At 42.2% G+C, this 26,084-nt stretch overlaps 1 protein-coding gene across 4 annotated transcripts in view; it reads right to left on the reverse strand.

Moving 5' to 3' along the window:
- Position 1: 1 nt before the first annotated feature.
- Positions 2 to 26,084, reverse strand: part of LOC121538482 (protein phosphatase 1 regulatory subunit 12B) — a 57,922-nt gene continuing 31,839 nt past the window's right edge. The window contains exons 6-11 of one of the 4 annotated variants that reach the window (XM_045207016.1): positions 7,478 to 7,494; positions 7,151 to 7,280; positions 6,362 to 6,466; positions 5,982 to 6,032; positions 5,610 to 5,660; positions 2 to 1,306 (exon numbers count right to left, since the gene is read on the reverse strand). In XM_045207016.1, coding sequence (XP_045062951.1) covers positions 1,220 to 1,306; positions 5,610 to 5,660; positions 5,982 to 6,032; positions 6,362 to 6,466; positions 7,151 to 7,280; positions 7,478 to 7,494 — 441 coding nt within the window. In that variant the 3' untranslated portion in view covers positions 2 to 1,219. Of the gene's footprint in view, positions 1,307 to 2,629; positions 2,909 to 5,609; positions 5,661 to 5,981; positions 6,033 to 6,361; positions 6,467 to 7,150; positions 7,281 to 7,477; positions 7,495 to 26,084 lie in introns of those variants that run through there. The other 3 variants (XM_045207015.1, XM_045207018.1, XM_045207017.1) reach the window with 3 other exon arrangements.

Consider the following 26,084-nt stretch of genomic DNA (forward strand, 5'->3'; position numbering starts at 1 on the left):
ATTTAACCATCTATAGTTTATTGAGCAAGTGATCAAACCACAGCCATGTGTACAAGTAGCATTTCAGTTTTATCAGTCTCTTATAATACATACATACATGGTAAAGTTGTTTCAACGTAAAATACCGTCTTTAAATATACTTACAGTACATGTGTAGACAGATAGCTGTATTGGTCTTTCAGGAAAGGCACATGTAGTATACATAAAGAGCAGTAGAGGCTGCTGAGGGGAGGACGGCTCATAATAATGGCAGGAACGGAGCAAATGGAATGGCATCAAACCATGTGCTTGATGTATTTGATACCATTCCACTGACTACGCTCCAGCCATTACCATGAGCCCATCCTCCCCTGTTAAGGTGCCACCGACCTCCTGTGAAAAAGAGGCCCTGTGTTGTGCCCTGTGCTATCTGCATTACAAATCATGTACAGGTTTCACTTGAAATAAAAAAATATGCTCATAATGTGAGGCACTATGTGGACTAATAGTACTGTTTCATAAAATGCTTTGAAGATACATATTAATAATATATTGATAAAAATAGTTGAGTATAAGTAAGAATATTCTAAACAAAAAATTCATAAATTATATACAAATATCCAACAAATGTGACATCTGTCTCTCCAGAGACCATGGTACACCACACTAAAATCAAAGCAGGAAAAGGTTAATGAGCAGCTCAGAGAAAATGGTCTGTGATGGAAATTCGGACTTCAATTGAACTACACACCATAAAGACTAATCATATAAACACCTCATAACAATTGACAATGTGTAATGTTATCAATATCATGAACGATTATTGAAAGTTTTACCTGTGATTGTATTTTCAGTTGTTTTTTCAGCAGTGCACAATGAAGCACAAAATAAACATATGTTTGTGGATGTGATATTGTTTAGAGATTGCTGCCCTGGAGTTTACTGTACCCCAGATCAACACTCTCTTTGTGCGGACGCTGTGGGATGCTGTGTGCTCTTCTTCTCACCTTTGACCTCCTGGAATGAAGTGGGCCAATGATCATGGAGGTCAAGGGTCAGGCCAGGGGTCATCTGGAGTTTGATGGTTCCTCACCATGCCTCTGAGAACAGTTAGCAGGTAGGTATCACTGAGCACCATGGTACAGTCTCAGGGTGGAGGGTGCCGAATGCCAATGATAGTGACACACGTTGCAAGCTTCAGGGAAGTATACTGTGACTTGGACAGGGGGCTTCCAATCTCTTACTTGGACAGCTTGCTGATGACACGGATCAGAGCCCCGTTCTCGTCCTTCAGTCTCTGGTTGTCTGATTTAAGCTCTGTCAAGACCTACAGGAACAGAGAGAGCAGCATTATGTTGTCATGGTAGCTAGTTCACTACAAGGAACGGTGGTGACACATACTGTCCTGTAGACAGAAATATGTGCAAGTGACCCTGCCTTGTCCTTTGTCTATGGTCCTTCTTATTTAAGGGACATTGACAGACACATTATATACACATTGTTTATCATTTTCAGGCAAAGTAAGAATGATATGCAATATTTAATCACCAGGAACTCATTGCTAAATTATTGAACACTACAATCTCTACAGTCACTACAAGCAAAGGGTGGACAAAAGGCAGGCTTTCAGCAAAATATGATGTAAAGAAATGAGAGCATGCGGGTACAGTATGATCGTGGAAAAGGTTGGGACATGATTTGGCGTATGGTTCTATGTGAAAACTGCGAACCGAAAGAGAGAGAGAGAGATGCAAGGCAGTCAGCTTCCGTAATCTAGGTCACCTCCCACAGCATGAGTAATGATTAAAAATAACCACAATCTTTGTCAAAATCTCCCCCAACCCCCACAGACAGTGAACAATAACGTTTTGTGCTCGCCTGAAAAAGCCTACCAACACAGACAATGATGAACTCATCCCCCCACTCCTGCCTATTCCAGTTAACGCAATTAAATAGCAGCATATTGTTATGTATTATTACATTTACATTTTAGTCATTTAGCAGACGCTCTTATCCAGAGCGACTTACAGTTAGTGATTGCATACATTATTTTTGACGATGCACACGCGTACACACACACTATTGTGCACATGTTTTTTGGCCAGAGGAAAAGGGTTTAGTGAGTCGACGGATACCAATGAGATCACACATTCCATTCCCACTCCAACATGATTGAGACAAACGTAATAGTTTAAAATGTCAGATTCCCTATCAGCCACTTTGCATTGGACATTGTGGTAAAAGAATGAGCATACAATGAAAATGTCAAATTTGTGAAATGGAAAATTGCAATCATTTTAATCCCTACAAGGTTTCCTTGGCGACTTCGGCACTTTGCCATGCAGCAGTCTCTGAAGCAGCGTCCAGACTGTTTCTGGGTTCGTTCAAGCTGATGATTGAGTGACTTGTTGACTATACTGTAGCAATAATAACCACTGGAGAAACGTCAGGCAGCCACCACTACTGTCCTGGTCTTTACACAGCCTAGTAAATCATGCAGCATGGATGTAGCTAATAATAGATGAAGGGGTTTAAGGGGGTTGCCCTTCATTGGCCTTATGGGACAGTGAGTCAGAGAGAGGCATGCCACATGAGTGAGAGAGGCCTTAAGGTGGAGGAGTGAGAGTGGGAAGTAGGAGGGGGGACCTGCCTGAGAAGAGTGCAGCAGAGAGGAGGGAAGGAGGTTCAGCAGCAAGAGAACCAGAAGGAAGACAGATGAGAGGAGGTGTGGCTGAAGACTCAGGGAGGGGAGAGCAAGGAGGGGTAGAGAGGTGGAGGCGTGGGGGACAGGGGGTTAGAGGTCCTCTGTCTCAGGCAGGAAGGCCATCTGGGAGAGGCGGGCGAGGACACGCAGCATGGCCCTGTTCTCAGCCAGCAGACGCTCGTTGCCGCTTCGCAGTGCCTGCAGCTGAGTCTGATCAGGGAGGGCCTGCAGTAAACACAGGAATACAGAGAGATAGAGAGATAGAAAGAAAGAGAGCAAGGGGACAGGCCAGTGGAAAGGAGGAGGCAGAGCTATAAACACACACACACACACACACACAAACATTCACACACAAAGAGACACAAAGAGATACTGTAAAAGGAAACAAGAAAGGAATCGGCAAAAGAGACAGCTATGCAAAAGAAAAGCAAAGTGCAGCAGGGAGATATCCTTAAGTTTGCTCTCTACAAACCTGGGCAGTTTTAAAAGGCGGTGGGTGGGGAGGTGCTATATGGTTTACATAGCTTGTCAGTCATGCTGGGGTGAGAAGGGGGTGGGGGACTTTCAATATAACCTTCAATTTCAGCCTCAGTCAGAGAGCCCAATAAGTTATAGGTCATAGAAAAAGGAAATTATTAATTTCCCTGGGTTCCCTGGCAGGCTTTAGAGGTAAACCTCAGTGCGGTTTAGTGGAGATGTCTGTGGTTTGACGACGTTCCTGGGGGAAACCACAGGCAGGCAAGGAGGCAGCACACACAGAGACAGAGGAAAACTGAGCCCTGTGTGGCTCAGAGAGTGGCCTCAGAGGCTTCCCCCAAGAAGCCCAGAGAGGAGAGGAAGGCTGGGTAGAAAGGGAAGAAATGAAGGTGAGCCTGGAGGGAAGGGAAAAGCTGGGGAGAAAGAGAAGAGAGAAGCCCAGTGAGGAGAAGAAGGACACAGAGAAAGAGAGAAGAGAAGTGAGGAAGGCCAGGAAGAAAAGAGATGGAGGAGATCCAGCTGCTAACACCCCAGGGAACCATTTGAAGTCTGCCTTTACTCGGACTGAAGAATTCATGGATATGTCAGACTGTTTCTCTCTCTCTCTCTCCTCTCCTCTCCACTCTCTCTCTCCTCTCTCTCCTCTCTCTCTCTCTCTCCACTCCTCTCTCTCTCTCCACTCCACTCTCTCTCTCTCCTCTCCACCCTCTTTACTTTCCACTCTCTCTACTCTCCACTCTCTCTCTCTCTACTCTCCACTCTCTCCTCTCCACTCCCTTTCTCTCTCCACTCTCTCTCTCCTCTCCTCTCCTCTCTCTCCTCTCTACTCTCCACTCTGTTTCTCTCTCCTCTCCACTCAAAGAGAAACTTGTCAATAGTGGTTCTTCAGAACAGTGTGCTGTGAAAGACTTACTGAGACTTACGGAGAGAGAGAGAGGAGAGGAGAGGAGAGGAGAGGAGAGGAGAGGAGAGGAGAGGAGAAGAGAAGAGAAGAGAAGAGAAGAGAAGAGAAGAGAAGAGAAGAGAAGAGAAGAGAAGAGAGGAGAGGAGAGGAGAGAGAGAGGAGAGGAGAGGAGAGGAGAGGAGAGGAGAGGAGAGGAGAGGAGAGGAGAGGAGAGGAGAGGAGAGGAGAGAGAGAGAGAGGGAGAGAGAGAGAGAGAGAGAGAGAGAGAGAGAGAGAGAGAGAGAGAGAGAGAGAGAGAGAGAGAGAGAGAGAGAGAGAGAGAGAGAGAGAGAGAGAGAGAGAGAGTGGAGAGGAGAGGAGAGAAAGCGGAGAGGAGAGAGAGTGGAGAGGAGAGGAGAGGAGAGGAGAGAGAGAGGAGGGGAGAGAGAGGAGGATGTAGCCAGAGGGGTGAGATTGAGAGAGCATGCTTAATTATTTATTCCTCATGATGTTTTAATGCTCTTGAACTCTTTGATATTTAACCAGAGCTGAGTCCTATAGATAAATTCCCACATTTTGCCAGTGCTGGAGTTTCAGAGGCTGCCAGGAATAATCCTAGCCCATTATCCCAGAGAGACCCATCCCACTGGGCACACCCTGGTTGAATCAACGTTGTTTCCACGTCATTTCAATGGAATTACGTTGAACCAAAGTGGAATAAACTGTGAATTGACGTCTGTGCCCAGTGGGATATTAGAGAGCCATAGAGTAACCAGAATTGTAAAACATCGGACAGACACTATGGCAAAATAAATATGTAGAATCGCATCAGACCTATGTGAAAAGAGGAAAAGTATGTCTGTATAAGGTTGTCTGTATAATATCTCTAACCCAGTGGGCAAAACCGGTTGCAATGATGTCAAAGCAACCGAGTTTCTGGTTGTAATGATGTTGCAGCCTGCCTGCTGGGATATGACTTTACATACTTCTAATGTGTGCCAATGTGTGTGTGTGTATGTGTGTGTGCAATGTGTGTGTTTGTGTGCACAGGCATGTGTTCATGTCCAGGTCTCTAAAGAGGTGAGGTGACAGGCAGGTGTCAATCACTTCTCCTTGGCTCCCAGACAAGACCACTCACCGTCCCCCAGGTCACAACATGGGGTCAAACACTCTGTTCCCATCTTCCGTCTCACTTCTCTGTGTCACATACTGAGTTGTCATCATAACCTTTGGCTATTGCTAGAAGTGGTTCGCACTTGCTTAAGGTTCACATCTATTCAGTCTTGAATTATATTAATTATATTCAGCCCGTCGCTCTTCGAAATGCTAAATATGCACAATTAGTGAAGGAATGCTTAACATAAGCAGGTCCTTTGCTCTTGGACGGAGCCTGGTATTCAGCTGGATCTAGGTCAGTCAGTGTGTAGCCAACAACAGACAGCAGGCCTGCTCCTCTCTCTCTCTCTCTCTCTCTCTCTCTCTCTCTCTCTCTCTCTCTCTCTCTCCCTCTATAATAACCAAGCAGGGCAATGTAGTGACCTCTCCCTGTTGCAGTGGAGACCTTACCTTGAGCTCTTCCTCCATGTCTGTTACCCTCTTCTCCAGAGCCTGTTTTTCCTGAGGAGAGGAGGAGAAATGTTATAGCAGGTAGTTCAGGTCAGAATCATAATGGACGTTAAGTTAAATTAAGAGTTATTTTTCATTCCCACACATGATGATGAGCCCATAGTGGAATGAACAGACAGACACCAACACACTACAGTAAGTAAGTAAAATATCTGAAAAAAGAGACTGAGATCAGAAAAAAAGAAGAGAGTGGTAGAAAATGTAGATGTCAAGGTGTCAGGATTGGAATGTTGAAAATCAAGGATATGAGGCAGATGGCTTTGAGAAACAAAGAAAGAGAAGTCCTCAAGATGTATAACACGTTATAGATACCCTTTTCTCTGATTCAAGTACAGTGGATCTTTCATATATTCTGTCCTGTTTCTGTAAGACAGAGTGGCACAGTTATCACAAAGTGAAAAATAAATATGCAGTGGGTTGACTTAAAATAGAATAAAACAGAATTTGAAAACTTTGAAGGGGATACACTGGTCCGTTTTCAAAGCACCTTGCGGTTGCCTTGAACAATGTATAGCTCAAATGCTATATGCATGCTGTTGAGACGTGTGAACTACACTGAACTTAATTAAGATGGTCGACAGAAGGCTATGCAGGACAGTCTCAGTGTTGTGCTCAGTATTGAGCTTGGGGAGGGACTCTATTGTATGCCTGATAGTCATCAGCCAATCAGACCCACTCCTAGTATACTGTACCTGGGTAACTTTGTCCAGCTGGGTGCGTATCTTGGTCAGCTCCTGTTTGCTGTCATCCAGCCGGGACTTGAGCTTGTCATTCTCTGCCAAAGCGTCTTCATACATCTGAAAGAGGACAAATCAAAAGGTCAACGCTTATGCCACTTGGAGATACAGTACCTTGTCATATGATAACATTTTCCCCACAATAGGTCAGCTCTGTAATCTCTGCGTCAGGTGAATCAACAAGAAGTGGTTATGTATTACATTGATCACTTTTTTCCCCATACACAACTCTCTCCTGATTAAAACATGGATGGCACTGTATGTGGGAGAAAACAAATGTACATATGGCATCTATTTACCGCAGACCACATGTATGGCGTTGTGTGGGCGAGCGGTTTGCTGATGTCAACGTTGTGAACAGAGTGGTGGTGGGGTTATGGTATGTGCAGGCATAAGCTACAGACAACGAACACAATTGCATTTTATCAATGGCAATTTTAATGCACAGAAATACCGTGACGAGATCCTGTGAGGCCCATTGTGAGGCCCATTTTTTTAAAGGTATCTGTGACCAACAGATGCATATCTGTATTCCCAGTCATGTGAAATCCATAGATTAGGGCCTAATGAATTTATTTAAATTGACTGATTTTCTTAAATGAACTGTAACTCAGTAAAATCTTTGAAATTGTTGCATGTTGCGTTTATATTTTTGTTCAGTATATTTAACGTTTATTTAACCAGGTTAGTTTCGTTGAGATAAAAAATAGATATCTTCTGTTTCCCTTCTGGGTTCTACATTACCTTCTTGTAATCCCTGGGGCTGGTGTCGTCTTCCTGCTTGTTCAGCGCTGCCAATCTGGTTTCCCTACGTGTGTAGGAGCTGGTTCTGCCCAGGGGTTCAGCCCTGTTGTCCCCACCACCAGAGTACAACCTGGGATGAAGGACGAAGCACAGCTCCTTGAGTGGGTGGTGTACAACATCCAGCAACTCAGCTGACATTACAACAGTGTTTGAACACTGACATACATAACATACAAACATTGAGTGCTGTATGTGTTTCTCATGAAGCTAAAATAGCAATCAGGTTTAGAAGAAAGCAAGAGAAGGAAGATCTGAATCTGTACATACCTTGATGCCCTATCATGCTGTAAATGAACAGAGAAAAAACATGTTAGCGAAGTGTGACAATGTATTACAAAAACCTCTTACTGTATGTATGAAATCATTTTGATTAGAACTAGCAGAGTGGTTGAATCTGAGACATTTAATTTGTATGAAGTATCATGCAGAGACTTCAGACAGAGTAAAACATTTTCCATGAGGACACCATGGAGAGAAAAAGAGAACCTTTATGTGACATCCAACCCACAATGTGTTCAGATTACTTGCATCCCAAAGGACAGGAATTGCATAGGCCAACACAAGTGATATTCTTGTGATATATACAGTGCATTTGTAAAGTATTCAGACCCTTGACTTTTTCCACATTTTGTTACGTTACAGCCTTATTCTAAAATGGATTAAACTAGAGCGCAGGTGCCAAGACCAGAGTAGGCGCGTAAACAAGATGGCGTATTGAATAGAAATCGGTACAAAACACCTCAAGATAAAAACATAATATTCAAAATCAGTAAGTTAGACTAAATATTAGCATTTCATATATTCGCAGTTAATATAATTCAATCTGGATAATAACAGAAATAAGATCATAAGGCTAGAGAAATATATCGACAAATATTACTACAACAAGCAACACCCAAACATGACTGAAGACAAGCGTGGAGAGCCGATCCCCAAAAGAAAACGCGACTCATCGACAGATACAGATGATATATGCTTTTCACCACTAGGTATGGTAAGTGTGGAAAGCGACCTGTTGAAGTCGATAAATGACAAATTGGGCATATTAGAACTGGTCAGTAAAGACGTAAAAGAGTTGAAAGCGAGTCTTCAAATGAGTGACGAAAAAGCTTTGGTAATGGAGAAAGAAACCAAAGAAATAAAAGTGACAGTCTCTAAAATGGAAACGGACGTTAGGGAATTAAAAAGGAGAACAATCTTCTGAGAGAAGCCTTACTAGACATCCAAACTAGATCGATGAGGGAAAATCTAGTACTTACGGGTATTCAGGAAAAGGAGGGAGAAATAACAGAGAATATTATGAAGGACTTCCTGCATACAGCGCTACAAATCCCACTCGAGGCTGTCGATAAAATCCAACTCGAACGTGTACATCGTTTCGGAAAAAGAGGACAGAAATATGAGCGCCCAATCGTTGCCAAATTTGCTTTTTTAAGGACAAAGCTATGGTGAAAAGCCTGGGAAAAAGACTTGCTGGCACGAAAATAGGCATGAATGATCAGTTCCCGAAGGAGATTGTAGAAAGGCGCAAAGTTCTGTATCCAATCTTCAAGGAAAACAGATTAAAAGGGAAACGTGTTGCACTAGTGGTGGATAAATTATATATTGACAACCAAATGTTCAGAGACACAAAGACTACTCCATGGCTATTCTAAAAGTTGTAATGGAGGAGTCAAATATTGGAGCACCTGATACTAGCAATGATAGGGATTGTAATATTAAATAATATTTATAGTAAGTATAGTATTTTATAAATGGATAAAACTATATAACAAGCAGAATAATACATCTTTATATACAAATAATTAGAACATGGATTTTTTGGCGGGAGGTTGTTGTTTTGGCGGATGGTTGTTGTGGTTGGTCCTGTGTTCTCTCTGGCGTCCTTTCCCCCTTGCAGCAGATGTGGATGCGGGTGCGTTTGCACGCTCGGCCCATTTCTTCCGCAGTCAACCATGTGGTGTGCATTTTTGTGTTTGAAAAGGTACGGCGTTAAGTGAGTGAGAGGGGAAATGGTTGCATATCCCAGAGCCGACCGGGGGTCTATGAACAGGGGTAGTGAGAGAGAGAGCTTTCAATTTTGTGTAGATGAGGGATATACATTTTTAAATATAGTATACATCTAATCTAATTATTCATTGTCCTATCATGATGGAAAGATCCCTAACCCTATAACCTGGACACCCACCTGAGCGACCCATACACCAAAGAGAAGTTCCCATCTATTTTATGGACCTGCTGTGAATATGCAGCCTAAATAGAGAAATAAATGCGGTCAGAGACCTACTTGAGCAGCACCGCCCCCTCAAGATTCTGAGCCTGCCTGGCAGGGTTGGTCCTACAAAGCCAGAGCCCCCTGATGGGAGAGCATAATATACAAGGAAATTCTCAAAGCTGCTAATGAGAACCTTGACGACCTTTTACCTAGCCGGTGGGGATTCCGGTGGGGTACGCCCACCCAGGTAGTGGCAGTGCTGGCAACACTGGCTGCAGTAACCCATGGGGAGGGGGTCACACTCGGACAATCAGAGGGGGGTTTATCATTGTGGCCCAGGTGGCACAAAATAATCAAAGGTCTGACCGCATGGAGATGCTTGGGAAAATGGTTACAACAGGGGATCAGAGTGTTTGTGTCTCAGGTGAAGAGGGTGGATCTGATCTCCATCACCTAGGACTTGACATAGATTAAGTAGATTAATCAAATCTCACATTGTTGTCAATTTCTGCTCAATTTGCATGCTTTCTCAATCAGCTTTAACTGTATGTGCACTCGTAGATCAAGTTATTTCTCGAGTTGGGCTCTGGGATATAACAGCCGTTGAGTATCGGATTTTATGGTGGATTGTGGAGGAGGGGGTTGAGTGTGTTGGAGTATGTGAGTATGTGCGTGTGTGCTGGTCTGGCATCTGTTGTGGGGGGTGGGGATGTTGGGGGGTATGGGATGGACCGCGGGAATTATTTGCTAGGATAATAATTGCTTGTCAATGAATTAAATGTAATACAATGGCAATCCTGGTTATATGTTAGAATCCTATGCGTGAACTGCCCGACATTATTACGCATATTAATTGATAATGATGGAAAATAGGATATGCATAATAAAAAAATAATAATAGTTATATAGATATATATATATAGAGGTGAAAGCATTGGAAATGCTTTTGGCGGTTAACCTGCTTCTGTTTTGTGGGTGGCACTGTGTGCTGTTTTCGATGGATGGGTCCTGGCCTCTCGGGGCCTTAGGGATACGGAGGGACGTGGGGGATGCTGATCACTGGGATGACGGCTCAACTTGGGATGGGGAGGGGGCTTTAGCGGGGAATTAGTGGAGAACAATTGAAGGGTTACTCCGTAGCAATGCAAATATCACGGTACAGCTATATGGACACTCAATCATTACGCTATTTTTTATTGGTAAATTTACAAACATATATAATGATAAATAGACTTGAAACTTGTATCTCATTATGGTGTATGGTGAAATAAGTATAGCCAGTTATAATTGTAATGGCTTAGCTGATAATAACAAAAGAAGAACAATATTTACATGGCTCAAAGAGAAGGAATATAATATCTATTGTATACAGGAAACTCATTCAACAATTCGAGATGAAGTAGCGTGGAAAAAAGAATGGGGGGGGGGAATATACTTCTCCCATGGGCAAAGAAATTCAAAAGGGGTGATGATATTAATTAATAGTAATTTCGATCCGAATGTGCAAATTGTCCAAATAGATACGCAAGGTAGATGGATTATTTTAAATATGGTATTGGACCATAAACAGATATGGCTCATTAACCTTTACGGACCAAATAATGATGATCCACAATTCTTTGACAATATATATAATAAATTATCAAGCCTGCAAGCAACTCAAGACAATATTATTATGGTGGGGGATTATAATACTGTTTTAAATAGCTCAATGGACCGAAAAGGAAATCACACCACAAACAATCACCCACATGCTCTTAAGGAAATTGTGAATGTCATGGATACATTAGAACTAGTAGATATATGGAGGCTTAAATATGCTGATCTAGTGAGATATACATGGCGGAGACTGAATCAAGCTAGTCGTCTTGACTTCTTTCTTATCTCATTCTCGTTGGCACCAAAAGTAAAAAAAGTGTTGATAGGGGACAGAATGCGGTCGGACCATCATATAATAGGCATATACATTACTCTGACTGAATTTCCACGTGGCGAGGATATTGGAAATTTAATCAAAGCCTATTAGATGACAATTTATTTATAATTAGAACAAAGGAATTTATAACTGACTTTTTCCAACATAACATAGGTACAGCGAATCCCCTCATTGTATGGGACACCTTTAAATGTGCCTTTAGAGGCCATGCAATTCAGTACTCATCTCGAAAACAAAAGCAATTTAGGTCAAAAGAGCTTATACTAAGAAAGGAAATAGAAAGTCTAACAGAACAGATAGATGGCAATAAAAACTGTAACATAGAGGCTCAGAATAAATTAGAGGAAAAACAAAAAGAAATGGAAAAACTTATTCAAGAAAGATCAAGTGTAATATATTATAAAAATAAAGCAAACTGGATGGAATATGGGGAAAAATGCACAAAATTATTTTTTAATCTTCAACATAGGAATGCTACCAAAAAGAACTTAATGAAACTGGTTACAATTGACGGAGTCACCCATAATTCACCTAATGATATTTTGAAGGAAGAAACAAAGTATTTTAAGCATATGTTTTCTTTTCAGTCGCCTCCATCTCCTCTAACTGAAGCTAATTGTAGAGATTTTTTTCCTATTGATAATGTCAAATTAACAGCCACACAGAAAGACTCATGTGAAGGTGAAATTACAGAGGAGGAACTTCTGGATGCAATTAAAGACTTTAAGTCCGGGAAAACTCCAGGGTTGGATGGCATACCAATCGAGGTATACCAAACCTTTTTTGATATACTAAGAGGACCGTTATTAGCATGTTTTAACCACTCCTATGTAAATGGTAGATTATCTGACACTCAAGAAGAAGGTCTGATCTCATTATTACTGAAACAGGATACAAGTGGAAAATATAAAGATCCAGTCCATTTACAAAATTGGAGGCCCCTTACACTTCAGTGTTGTGATGCAAAAATCCTAGCAAAATGTATAGCGCATAGAATTAAAAAGGTATTGTCGGATATTATTCATTCTAATCAGACAGGTTTTTTACATGGAAGATACATTGGAGATAATATAAGGCAAGTATTGGAAACAATAGAACACTATGGAAAATATGGGAAACCAGGCCTACTATTCATAGCAGACTTCGAAAAGGCATTTGATAAAGTTCGACTGGAATTTATATATAAATGCCTGGAGCATTTCAATTTTGGAGAATCTCTTATAAAATGGGTCAAAATCATGTATAGTAACCCTAGGTGTAAAATAGTAAATAATGGCTATTTCTCAGAAAGTTTCAAACTGTCAAGAGGAGTGAAACAAGGTTGTCCACTATCGGCATATCTATTTATTGTGGCCATCGAGATGTTAGCTATTAAAATCAGATCCAATAATAATATCAGAGGATTAGAAATACAGGGCTTAAAAACAAAGGTGTCATTGTACGCAGATGATTCATGTTTTCTTTTAGATCCACAACTAGAATCCCTCCACAGCCTCATAGAGGATCTAGATACATTTTCTAACCTCTCTGGATTAAAACCAAATTATGACAAATGTACTATATTACGTATTGGATCACTAAAAAATACAATTTTTACATTACCATGTAGTTTACCAATAAAATGGTCTGATGGTGATGTGGATATACTCGGAATACATATCCCAAAGGAAATAAATGATCTCACTTCAATAAATTTTAATAGAAAGTTAGCAAAAATAGATAAGATCTTACTACCATGGAAAGGAAAATACCTGTCAATTTGTGGAAAAATCACCCTGATTAACTCTTTAGTATTATCCCAGTTTACCTATTTGCTTATGGTCTTGCCTACGCCTAGCAAACAGTTTTTTAAATTATATGAGAAAAAATATTCAATTTTATTTGGAACTGCAAGCCAGACAAAATTAAAAGAGCATATTTATATAATGAATATGAATCCGGAGGACAGAAATTATTAAATATTAAAGCATTAGACCTATCACTAAAATCTTCAGTCATCCAAAAGTTATACTTAAATCCGAACTGGTTCTCAAGCAAATTAGTAAGATTGTCTCACCCACTGTTCAAGAAAGGCCTTTTTCCCTTTATTCAGATTACAACCTCTCACTTTCAGTTATTTGAAAAGGAAATAATCTCCCAAATGTCACTATTTCTAAAACAAGCCATAGAAAGTTGGTTGCAATTTCAATTTAATCCTCCAGAAACGACAGAACAAATAATGCAACAAATATTGTGGTTAAATTCAAATATACTAATTGACAAAAAACCTTTATTTTTTGACAGAATGTTTTAAAAAAGGTATAATCTTCGTAAATGATATCATCGGTAGGACTGGTGGAGTTATGTCGCACATGCAGCTAACAAAAACATATGGAAATGTCTGCTCTACCCAAAATTACAACCAAATAATTGCAGCCTTACCGCAAAAGTGGAAGAGGAAAGTTGAAGGGGGAGAAAGTAAGGAACTTGTCTGTCGGCCTTGCATTAAAGAACATAATTGGTTAAGGAAAACTGTGATAAATAAAAAAAGTATATCAGTTTCACTTAAGGACCAAAGGATTGACAGCAGTCCCATATAGATTGCAAAATAGTTGGGAAGAGATCTTTGACGTACCGATCCCATGGCATAGTGTTTATGAACTGACACGCAAAACGACACCGGATTCAAAAATTAGAATCTTTCAATTTAAATTATTATATAAAATTCTTGCTACCAATAGAATGTTATTTATATGGGGGATACAATCTTCCCAGCTCTGCAGATTTTGCTGTGAAGAGATAGAATCATTAGATCATTTGTTTTGGTTCTGTCCATTTGTAGCTTGTTTTTGGACACAGGTCCAGGAATGGCTAAAGGATTGCAATATTTACCTGGAACTAACCTTGCAGATAGCATTACTGGGTGATCTGAAAAGTCATAGTCAATCAATCAATAATATAATAATACTTTTAGCAAAAATGTTTATTTTTAATTCACAATCTGTAGAAGCAATGAGAATAGAAAGGTTCAGAACTTTTGTAAAACATCACAGTATGGTTGAAATATATATGGCAAATAGAAATCCTATATGGATGGTGTTAAGAGATAGATGGGAGGTATTGAATAGAGTTGAAGGATGGGACTAATAACAAATAACAACAAATAATAACAAAGATAGCTAATAATGTAAGCATACTGTGTCCATAATAAGTATATAGGTTGTATGTTGGGAGCTTTTGGGAAAGAGCACAGTTAGAAAGATATGGCATTTAGAAGCAAACCGGATGGACATCATGAAAATGATCGGAGAGGTTGAGAGTAGAAGAAGTTTAGGAGCAAAAAAATAAATATATATATATATATATATATATATATATATATATATATATATATATATATATAGATAGATATAGAATTATTGTAAAATTAACTCTGTCTATAAGGTGTAGATAGTAAGTATAGACCGGAAGTAGAGGCCTGGGCGTTGTTGTTCACTAATTTACTCCAAGTAGGGAAAGGATGGTGGGGTTGAAAAGTAATAAAGGGGAATATATATATAAAAAATAAAAAAAACATGGGGGATTGGAAGTGATGCAGACAATTACATTGATAGAAGATACAATCTATCTGCAATATTAAGCTGATCCATCCCCCCGATAAAAAATAAAATAAAAAAATAAATAAAAAAAATGGATTAAACTAAAAAATGTCCTCAAACATCTACACACAATACCCCATAATGACGAAGTGAAAACAGGTTTTTAGAAATGTATACTAATTTATTAAATATAAAAAACAAAAATATAAAATTTACATAAGTATTCAGACCCTTTGCTATAAGACTCGAAATTGAGCTCAGATGCGTCTTGTTTCCATTGATCATCCTTGAGATGTTTCTATAACTTGATTGGAGTCCACCTGTGGTAAATTCAATTGATTGGACATGATTTGGAAAGGCACACACCTGTCTATATAAGGTCCCACAGTTGACAGTGCATGTCAGAGCAAACACCAAGCCAAGAGGTTGAAGGATTTGTCCATAGAGCTTTGAGACAGGACTGTGTCGAGGCACAGAACTGGAGAAGGGTAACAAAACATTTGTGCAGCATTGAAGGTCCCCAAGAACACAGTGGCCTCCATTCTTAAATGGAAGAAGTTTGGAACCACCAAGACTCTTCCTAGAGCTGGCTGCCAGGCCAAACTGAGCAATTGTGGAAGAAGGGCCTTGGTCAGGGAGGTGACCAAGAACCCGATGGTCACTCTGACAGAGCTCCAGAGTTCGTCTGTGGACATGGGAGAACCTTCCAGACGGACAACCATCTCTGCAGCACTCCAACAGTCAGGCCTTTATGGTAGTGGCCAGACAGAAGCCACTTCTCAGTTAAAGGGCACAGTCAAAAGGCACCTAAAGGACTCTTAGACCATGAGAAACAAGATTCTCTGGTCTGATGAAACCAAGACTGAACTCTTTGGCCTGAAAGCCAAGCGTCACGTCTGTAGGAAACCTGGCACCATCCCTACGGTGAAGCATGGTGGTGGCAGCATCATGCTGTGGGGATGTTTTTCAGCGGCAGGGACTGGGAGACTGGTCAGGATCGAGAAAAAGATGAACGGAGCAAAGTACTGAGAAATCCTTGATGAAAACCTTCTCCAGAGCGCTCAGGACCTCAGACTGGGGGCGAAGGTTTACCTTCCAGCAGGACAACAACCCTAAGCACACAGCCATGACAACGCAGGAGTGGCTTCTGGGACAAGTCTCTGAATGTCCTTGAGTGGCCCAGCCAGAGCCCGGACTTGAACCTGATCGAACATCTCTGGAGAGACCTGAAAATAGCTGTGCAGCGACGCTCTCCATCCAACCTGACAGAGCTTGAGAGGATATGCAGAGAAGAATGGGAGAAACTCCCCAAATACAGGTGTATACATTATTATTTTTTATTAGATTTTTTATACAATATAAAATAATACAAAATAAAAGTAACAAATAATTAAAGAGCAGCAGTAAAAATAACAACAGCGAGGCTATATACAGGGGGTACCGGTACCGAGTCAATGTGCGGGGGCACCGGTTAGTCAAGGTAATTGAGGTAATATGTACAGTGGGGAAAAAAAGTATTTAGTCAGCCACCAATTGTGCAAGTTCTCCCACTTAAAAAGATGAGAGAGGCCTGTAATTTTCATCATAGGTACACGTCAACTATGACAGACAAATAGAGATTTTTTTTCTCCAGAAAATCACATTGTAGGATTTTTTATGAATTTATTTGCAAATTATGGTGGAAAATAAGTATTTGGTCACCTACAAACAAGCAAGATTTCTGGCTCTCACAGACCTGTAACTTCTTCTTTAAGAGGCTCCTCTATCCTCCACTCGTTACCTGTATTAATGGCACCTGTTTGAACTTGTTATCAGTATAAAAGACACCTGTCCACAACCTCAAACAGTCACACTCCAAACTCCACTATGGCCAAGATCAAAGAGCTGTCAAAGGACACCAGAAACAAAATTGTAGACCTGCACCAGGCTGGGAAGACTGAATCTGCAATAGGTAAGCAGCTTGGTTTGAAGAAATCAACTGTGGGAGCAATTATTAGGAAATGGAAGACATACAAGACCACTGATAATCTCCCTCAATTTGACCCGTGGGGTCAAAATGATCACAAGAACAGTGAGCAAAAATCCCAGAACCACACGGGGGGACCTAGTGAATGACCTGCAGAGAGCTGGGACCAAAGTAACAAAGCCTACCATCAGTAACACACTACGCCGCCAGGGACTCAAATCCTGCAGTGCCAGACGTGTCCCCCTGCTTAAGCCAGTACATGTCCAGGCCCGTCTGAAGTTTGCTAGAGTGCACTTGGATGATCCAGAAGAGGATTGGGAGAATGTCATATGGTCAGATGAAACCAAAATATAACTTTTTGGTAAAAACTCAACTTCGTCGTGTTTGGAGGACAAAGAATGCTGAGTTGCATCCAAAGAACACCATACCTACTGTGAAGCATGGGGGGTGGAAACATCATGCTTTGGGGCTGTTTTTTCTGCAAAGGGACCAGGACGACTGATCCGTGTAAAGGAAAGAATGAATGGGGCCATGTATCGTGAGATTTTGAGTGAAAACCTCCTTCCATTAGCAAGGGCATTGAAGATGAAACGTGGCTGGGTCTTTCAGCATGACAATGATCCCAAACACACCGCCCGGGCAACGAAGGAGTGGCTTCGTAAGAAGCATTTCAAGGTCCTGGAGTGGCCTAGCCAGTCTCCAGATCTCAACCCCATAGAACATCTTTGGAGGGAGTTGAAAGTCCTACAATGTGATTTTCTGGATTTTTTTTTCTCATTTTGTCTGTCATAGTTGACGTGTACCTATGATGAAAATTACAGGCCTCTCTCATCTTTTTAAGTGGGAGAACTTGCACAATTGGTGGCTGACTAAATACTTATTTTCCCCACTGTACAGGTCGGTAGAGTTATTAAAGTGACTATGCATAGATAATAAACAGAGAGTAGCAGCAGCGTAAAAGAGTGGTGGGGGGCAATGCAAATAGTCTGGGTAGCCATTTGATTAGATGTTCAGAAGTCTTATGGCTTGGGGGTAGAAGCTGTTTATAAGCCTCTTGGACCTAGACTTGGTGCTCCGGTACCGCTTGCCATGCGGTAGCAGAGAGAACAGTCTATGACTAGGGTGGCTGGAGTCTTTGCAATTTTTAGGGCCTTCCTCTGACACCGCCTGGTATAGAGGTCCTTGATGGCAGGAAGCTTGGCCCCAGTGATGTACTGGGCCGTACGCACTACCCTCTGTAGTGCCTTGTAGTCGGAGGCCGAGCAGTTGCCATACCAGGCAGTGATGCAACCAGTTAGGATGCTCTCGATGGTGCAGCTGTAGAACCTTTTGAGGATCTGAGGACCCATGCCAAATCTTTTCAGTCTCTTTAGGGGGAATAGGTTTTGTCGTGCCCTCTTTACGACTGTCTTGGTGTGCTTGGACCATGTGAGTTTGTTGGTGATGTGGACACCAAGGAACTTGAAGCTCTCAACCTGCTCCACTACAGCCCCGTCGATGAGAATGGGGGCGTGCTCGGTCCTCTTCTTTTTCCTGTAGTCCACAATCATCTCCTTTGTCTTGATCACTTTGAGGGAGAGGTTGTTGCCCTGGCACCACACGGCCAGGTCTCTGACCTCCTCCCTATAGGCTGTCTCGTCGTTGTCGGTGATCAGGCCTACCACTGTCATCGGCAAACTTAATGATGGTGTTGCTTGAAACATGTTGGTATTACAGACTCAGACAGGGAGAGGTTGAAGATGTCAGTGAAGACACTTGCCAGTTGGTCAGCGCATGCTCGGAGTACAGGTCCTGGTAATCCGTCTGGCCCTGCGGCCTTGTGAATGTTGACCTGTTTAAAGGTCTTACTCACATCGGCTATGGAGAGCGTGATCACACAGTCATCCAGAACAGCTGATGCTCTCATGCATGTTTCATTGTTACTTGCCTCGAAGCAAGCATAGAAGTAATTTAGCTTGTCTGATAGGCTCGTGTCACTGGGCAACTCGCGGCTGTGCTTCCCTTTGTAGTCTGTAATAGGCTGTAACGTAACAAAATGTGGAAAAAGTCAAGGGTCTGAATACTTTCCGAATGCACTGTAATTCACCGGGACCCTGCATGCTCTTCTCTCCTGCTCTGAAAGAGTTCAGGGTTTGTCTTTATTTTTTACTATTTTCTACATTGTAGAATAATAGTGAAGACATCAAAACTATAAAATAACACATATGGAATCATGTAGTAACCAAAAAAGTGGTAAAAAGATCTATATATATATTAATATATATAAAAATATATTTTAGATGTTAGATTCTTCAAAGTAGCCACCCTTTGCATCTCAACCAGCTTCATGAAGAATGCTTTTCCAACAGTCTTGAAGGAGTTCCCACATATACTGAGCACTTGTTGGCTGCTTTTCCTTCACTCTGCGGTCCAACTCATCCCAAACTATTTCAATTGGGTTGAGGTCGGGTGATTGTGGAAGCCAGGTCATCTGATGCTGCACTCAATCACCCTCCTTCTTGGTAAGATAGCCCTTACACAGCCTAGAGGTGTGTTTTGGGTCATTGTCCTGTTGAAAAACAAATGATAGTCCCACTAAGCGCAAACCAGATGGGATTAAGTGTGCCTTGAATTCTAAATAAATCACAGACAGTGTCACCAGCAAAGCACCCCCACACCATCACACCTCCTCCTCCATGCTTCACGTTGGGAACCACACATGCAGAGATCATCCGTTCACCTACTCTGCGTCTCACAAAGACACGGCGGTTGGAACCAAAAATCTCAAATTTGGACTCATCAGACCAAAGGACAGATTTCCAACGGTCTAATGTCCATTGCTTGTGTTTCTTGGCCCAAACAAGTCTCTTCTTCTTATTGGTGTCCTTTAGTAGTGGTTTCCTTGCGGCAATTCGACCATGAAGGCCTGATTCACGCAGTCTCCTCTGAAAAGTTGATGTTGAGATGTGTCTGTTACTTGAACTCTGTGAAGCATTTATTTGGGCTGCAATCTGGGGTGCAGTTTCTTTTTTTTGTATATATATATTTCTATTTCACCTTTATTTAACCAGGTAAGCCAGTTGAGAACAAGTTCTCATTTACAACTGCGACCTGGCCAAGATAAAGCAAAGCAGTGCGATAAAAACAACAACACAGAGTTACATATGGGGTAAAACAAAACATAAAGTCAAAAATACAACAGAAAATAGAAAATATATATACAGTGTGTGCAAATGTGTCAAGTTATGGAGGTAAGGCAATAAATAGGCCATAGTACAAAATAATTACAATTAGTATTAACACTGGAATGATAGATGTGCAAGAGATGATGTGCAAATAGAGATATTGGGGTGCAGATGAGCAAAATAAATAACAATATGGGGTGAGGTAGTTGGGTGGGCTAATTTCAGATGGGCTGTGTACAGGTGCAGTGACCGGTAAGGTGCTCTGACAACTGATGCTTAAAGTTAGTGAGGGAGATAAGAGTCTCCAGCTTCAGAGATTTTTGCAGTTCGTTCCAGTCATTGGCAGCAGAGAACTGGAAGGAATGGCGGCCAAAGGAGGTGTTGTCTTTGGGGATGACCAGTGAGATATACCTGCTGGAGCGCATACTACGGGTGTGTGTTGCTATGGTGACCAATGAGCTAAGACAAGGCAGGGATTTGCCTAGCAGTGATTTATAGATGGCCTGGAGCCAGTGGGTTTGGCAACGAATATGTAGTGAGGACCAGCCAACAAGAGCGTACAGGTCACAGTGATGGGTAGTATATGGGGCTTTGGTGACAAAACGGATGGCACTGTGATAGACTACATCCAATTTGCTGAGTAGAGTGTTGGAGGCTATTTTGTAAATGACATCGCCGAAGTCAAGGATCGGTAGGATAGTCAGTTTTACGAGGGCATGTTTGGCAGCATGAGTGAAGGAGGCTTTGTTGCGAAATATGAAGCCGATTCTGGATTTAACTTTGGATTGGAGATGCTTAATGTGAGTCTGGAAGGAGAGTTGACATTCTAACCAGACACCTAGGTATTTGTAGTTGTCCACATACTCTAGGTCAGACCCGTCGAGAGTAGTGATTCTAGTCGGGTGGGCGGGTGCCAGCAGCGTTCAATTGAAGAGCATACATTTAGTTTTACTTGTGTTTAAGAGCAGTTGGAGGCTACGGAAGGAGTGTTGTATGGCATTGAAGCTCGTTTGGAGGTTTGTTAACACAGTGTCCAATGAAGGGCCAGATGTATACAAAATGGTGTCGTCTGCGTAGAGGTGGATCTGAGAATCACTGATCGATAATAGACAGTACTGTGCAGCCGTCTTCATCGACCTGGCCAAGGCTTTATACTCTGTCAACCACCGCATTCTTATTGGCAGACTAAATAGCCTTGGTTTCTCAAATGACTGCCTCACCAGAGAAAAGAGTCGGCCCAATAATTGAACCCTGTGGCATCCCCATAGAGACTGCCATAGGTCCAGACAACAGGCCCTCCGATTTGACACATTGAACTCTATCTGAGAAGTAGTTGGTGAACCAGGCGAGGCAGTCATTTGAGAAACCAAGGCTATTTAGTCTGCCAATAAGAATGCGGTGGTTGACAGAGTATAAAGCCTTGGCCAGGTCGATGAAGACGGCTGCACAGTACTGTCTATTATCGATCGTGGTTATGATATCGTTTAGGACCTTGAGCGTGGCTGAGGTGCACCCATGACCAGTTCGGAAACCGGATTGCATAGCGGAGAAGGTACGGTGTGATTCGAAATGGTCGGTGATCTGTTTGTTAACTTGGCTTTCAAAAACTTTCGAAAGGCAGGGCAGGATGGATATAGGTCTGTAACAGTTTTGATCTAGAGTGTCACCCCCTTTGAAGAGGGGGATGACCGCAGCAGCTTTCCAATCTCTGGGGATGTCAGACGTTACGAAAGAGAGGTTGAACAGGCTAGTAATAGGGGTTGCGACAATTTCGGCGGCTAATTTGAGAAAGAAAGGGTCCAGATTGTCTAGCCTAGATGATTTGTGGGGGTCCAGATTTTGCTGCTCTTTCAGAATCAGCTGTCTGAATTTGTGTGAAGGAGAAGTGGGGGGTGCAGAGCTGGTGGCCAGGGTAGTGGTAGCCAGGTGGAAAGCATGGCCAGCCGTAGCAAAATGCTTGTTGAAATTCTCGATTATTGTAGACTTATCGGTGGTGATAGTGTTTCCTAGCCTCAGTGCAGTGGGCAGCTGGGAGGAGGTGCTCTTATTCTCCATGGACTTTACAGTGTCCCAAAACTTTTTGGAGTTAGTGCTACAGGATGCAAATTTCTGTTTGAAAAAGCTAGCCTTTGCTTTCCTAACTGATTGTGTATATTGGTTCCTAACTTCCCTGAAAAGTTGCATATCGCGGGGGCTATTCGATGCTAATGCAGTACGCCACAGGATGTTTTTGTGCTGGTCAAGGGCAGTCAAGTCTGAGGAGAACCAGGGGCTATATCTGTTCTTAGTTCTGCATTTTTTAAATGGGGCATGCTTATTTAAGATTGAGAGGAAAGCACTTTTAAAGAACATCCAGGCATCTTCTACTGACAGAATGAGATCGATATCCATCCAGTATACCTGGGCCAGGTCAATTAGGAAGGCCTGCTCGCTAAAGTGTTTTAGGGAGCGTTTGACAGTGATGAGGGGTGGTCGCGGAGATCCTGGATGTAGACAGCGGAGGTGTATTTAGAGGGTAAGTTAGTCAGGATGATATCTATAAGGGTGCCCATGTTTACGGATTTAGGGTTCTACCTGGTAGGTTCCTTGATAATTTGTGTGAGATTGAGGGCATCTAGTTTGGATTGTAGGATGGCCGGGGTGTTAAGCATATCCCAGTTTAGGTCACCAAGCAGTACGAACTCTGAGGATAGATGGGGGGCAATCAATTCACATATGGTGTCCAGGGCACAGCTGGGGGCTGAGGGGGGTCTGTAGCAAGCGGCAACAGTGAGAGACTTATTTCTGGAAAGGTGGATTTTTAGAAGTAGGAGCTCAAACTGTTTGGGCACAGACCTGGATAGTATGATAGAGCTCTGCAGGCTATCTCTACAGTAGATTGCAACTCCACCCCCTTTGGCAGTTCTATCTAGACGGAAAATGTTGTAGTTGGGGATGGACATTTCTGAATTTTTGGTGGCCTTCCTAAGCCAGGATTCAGACACTGCTAGAACATCAGGGTTAGCGGAGTGTGCTAACGCAGTGAACAACTCAAACTTAGGGAGGAGGCTTCTGATATTAACATGCAAAAAACCAATGCTTTTACGGTTACAGAAGTCAACAAATGATAGCTCCTGGGGAGTAGGAGTGATACTGGGGGCTGCAGGGCCTGGGTTAACCTCTACATCACCAGAGAAACAGAGGAGGACTAGAATAAGGATACGGCTAAAGGCTTTAAGAACTGGTCTTCTAGTGCATTGGGTACAGAGAGTAAAGGGGCAGATTTCCGGCCATTGTAGAATAGATTCAGGGCATTATGTACAGACAAGGATATGGAAGGATATGAGTACAGTGGAGGTAAACCTAAGCGTTGGGTAACAATGAAAGAGATAGCATCACTGGAGGCACCGATTGAGCCGGTCTCCGCGTGTATGGGGGGTGGAACAAAGGAGCTATTTGAGGCAGTTTGAGAGGGACTTGGGGCTTTACAGTGAAATTGTATAATAAGAACTAACTGGAACAGCAATAGGCAAGGCATATTGACATGGGAGAGAGGCATAAAGCAATCACAGGTGTTATTCGAGAGAGCTAAGACAACAACTGGTAATGGTGATGAAAGTTTGGGCTGAGGCTAAACAGATAAACAGGACAGGGTACCGTGTGAAGGAACAGTCCAGCAGGCATCAGCTGTGCAGCTGAGTGATCATAAGGTCCAGTGAACAGCAATATGTGAGTCCGAGAGCAGTTCGAATTGGTGCTACAGCACTGGCTAGCAGGAAGCACGGCTGTTGTTTGCGTGTGCTAGCGGGCCGGGGCTAGCAGATGGATCTTCGTGGTCGTCGCAATGGGAAGCCTGTTGAAACCACAGACGATTACATCGGCAGACCAGTCGTGATGGATCGGCGTGGCTCCGTGTCGACTCTAGGAGGTCCCGTCCGGTTGACAGAGAGGTAGATAGCCAGGAGATGGGCCTGACTCGAGGCTAGCTCAAGGCTGATTAGCCAACAGCAACATCCATTCGGTTGCGGCTAGCTAGTTGCGATCCGGTGTTAATGTCCAGTGATTCAGTTATTCCGGCAGAAAATCTGATGTTCTGGGTGAAAACCCGTTAACGGTGGCTAATAGCAAGTAGCTAGTTAGCTGGCTAGCTAGTCTCAACTGGAGATTCTAGATAAAAGGTAAGTCAATAATAGAATCCGTTCCACATTGAGTGAGGCGGGTTGCAGGAAAGTATATTTAGTAGAAGGATGAAAAGTGTGATAGGGAAATATGTACGAAAAAAATAAAAAATATATACAAAAATAGGCTATTTACACGGACACACACATAGTACACGACCGCACTGCTACGCCATCTTGGATTCCTTTCCTGTGGCAGTCCTCATGAGAGCCAGTTTTATCATAGCGCTTGATGGTTTTTGCGACTGCACTTGAAGAAACTTTCAAAGTTCTTGACATTTTCCGGATTGACTGACCTTCATGTCTTAAAGTAATGATGGACTGTCGTTTCTCTTTGCTTATTTGAGCTGTTCTTGCCATAATATGGACTTGGTCTTTTACCAAATAGGGCTATCTTCTGTATACCAACCCTACCATGTCACAACACAACTGATTGGCTCAAACGCATTAAGAAGGAAAGAAATTCCACAAATTAACTTTTAACAAGGCACACCTGTTAACTGAAATGCATTCCAGGTGACTAGCTCATGAAGCTGGTTGAGAGAATGCCGAGAGTGTGCAAAGCTGTCATCAAGGCAAAGGGTGGCTACTTTGATTTGTTTAACACTTTTTTGGTTACTACAGGATTCCATATGTGTTATCTAATAGTTTTGATGTCTTCACTATTATTCTACAATGTGGAAAATAGTCAAAATAAAGAAAAACCCTTGAATGAGTAGGTGTGTCCAAACTTTTGACTGGTACTGTATGTAATCCTTCTCCTGTAAGCCCTGTTAATCTTTTAGTGAGTGTTGTCCACGCAGATGCCTGCAGCGCAGAGATGACATCATGCTCTGAAAGGCCCCAGTTTACTGGGTGAGAAACTCCAAGCGATGACCTCAGGGTACATCATGCTGCTGATATCATACTGACTGTGTCTCAAATGGCACCCTATTCCCTATATAGAGTGCTAATTTTGACCAGAGCCCTATGTAAGGTGCCATTTGGGACACATAATGGCTTGGCGTGATCTGGTCCTGACTAGATGACTGCATGGCTGCAAAGGCCTGGCCTGAGATGTATACTGCCTTTCAGTTCAGTAAATTGTGTACAGATATGAGGCATTTACTTAAATAAAGTGTAAAGTCTAGACTATGTTAGTTCCAAAATGTTTATCTTCAGTTTCCATCTGTGCTCTCCATTCTTAGTGAATCAGGCACCAAATATGATTGGCTGCACTCAATAATGACTAGGCCTATCTGATAGCATGGAAAGAGCCCTCTATGTTCTGACAATCTGTTACGTGCTGGGAAGTTCCTTGCCAAGAGTCTATATACATGACCCATGGTGGCTGATCTTTGATCAGTGCTCATTATGACATGACACGATAAAAAGTGAAATTGTGAAAGAGAGAGAGAGAGATAGTGTGTGATCTCCTTGTGATCTCATGTTCTCTTGCATTCTTTGAGATTAGGAGCTGTTCTCCTGCCTGGGAGAGGGACCCCTTTAAACACACAAAATAACAGATCAGTTTATTCCATGGCCACTAGATCGTATCCTGTTTGGAAACACTCTGGATGACAGACTGGTCTGTCAGTGTTGGAGAAGCTACTCTGAAAATATAGTTTACCAAGCTACCAATTACTTCACACTGGAAGAAGTTGAGCTACACTAAATCGAAGGGGGAAAATAGTTTAGAAAACTAAAACTACCTTGTGAAAAAGTATTATATTAGCTATTGCACATGCAGCAGCTACTCTACCTGGGGTCCACATAACACATAAAATAAATAACAGAGTACAGAACAGTTATAGACAAGAACAACATAACATAATATTTAATAAAAATAAAATAAATATATTGTCAAGACACAACAAAA

Source organism: Coregonus clupeaformis, chromosome 24, assembly GCF_020615455.1.
Source record: "Coregonus clupeaformis isolate EN_2021a chromosome 24, ASM2061545v1, whole genome shotgun sequence".
Lineage (NCBI taxonomy): Eukaryota > Metazoa > Chordata > Actinopteri > Salmoniformes > Salmonidae > Coregonus > Coregonus clupeaformis.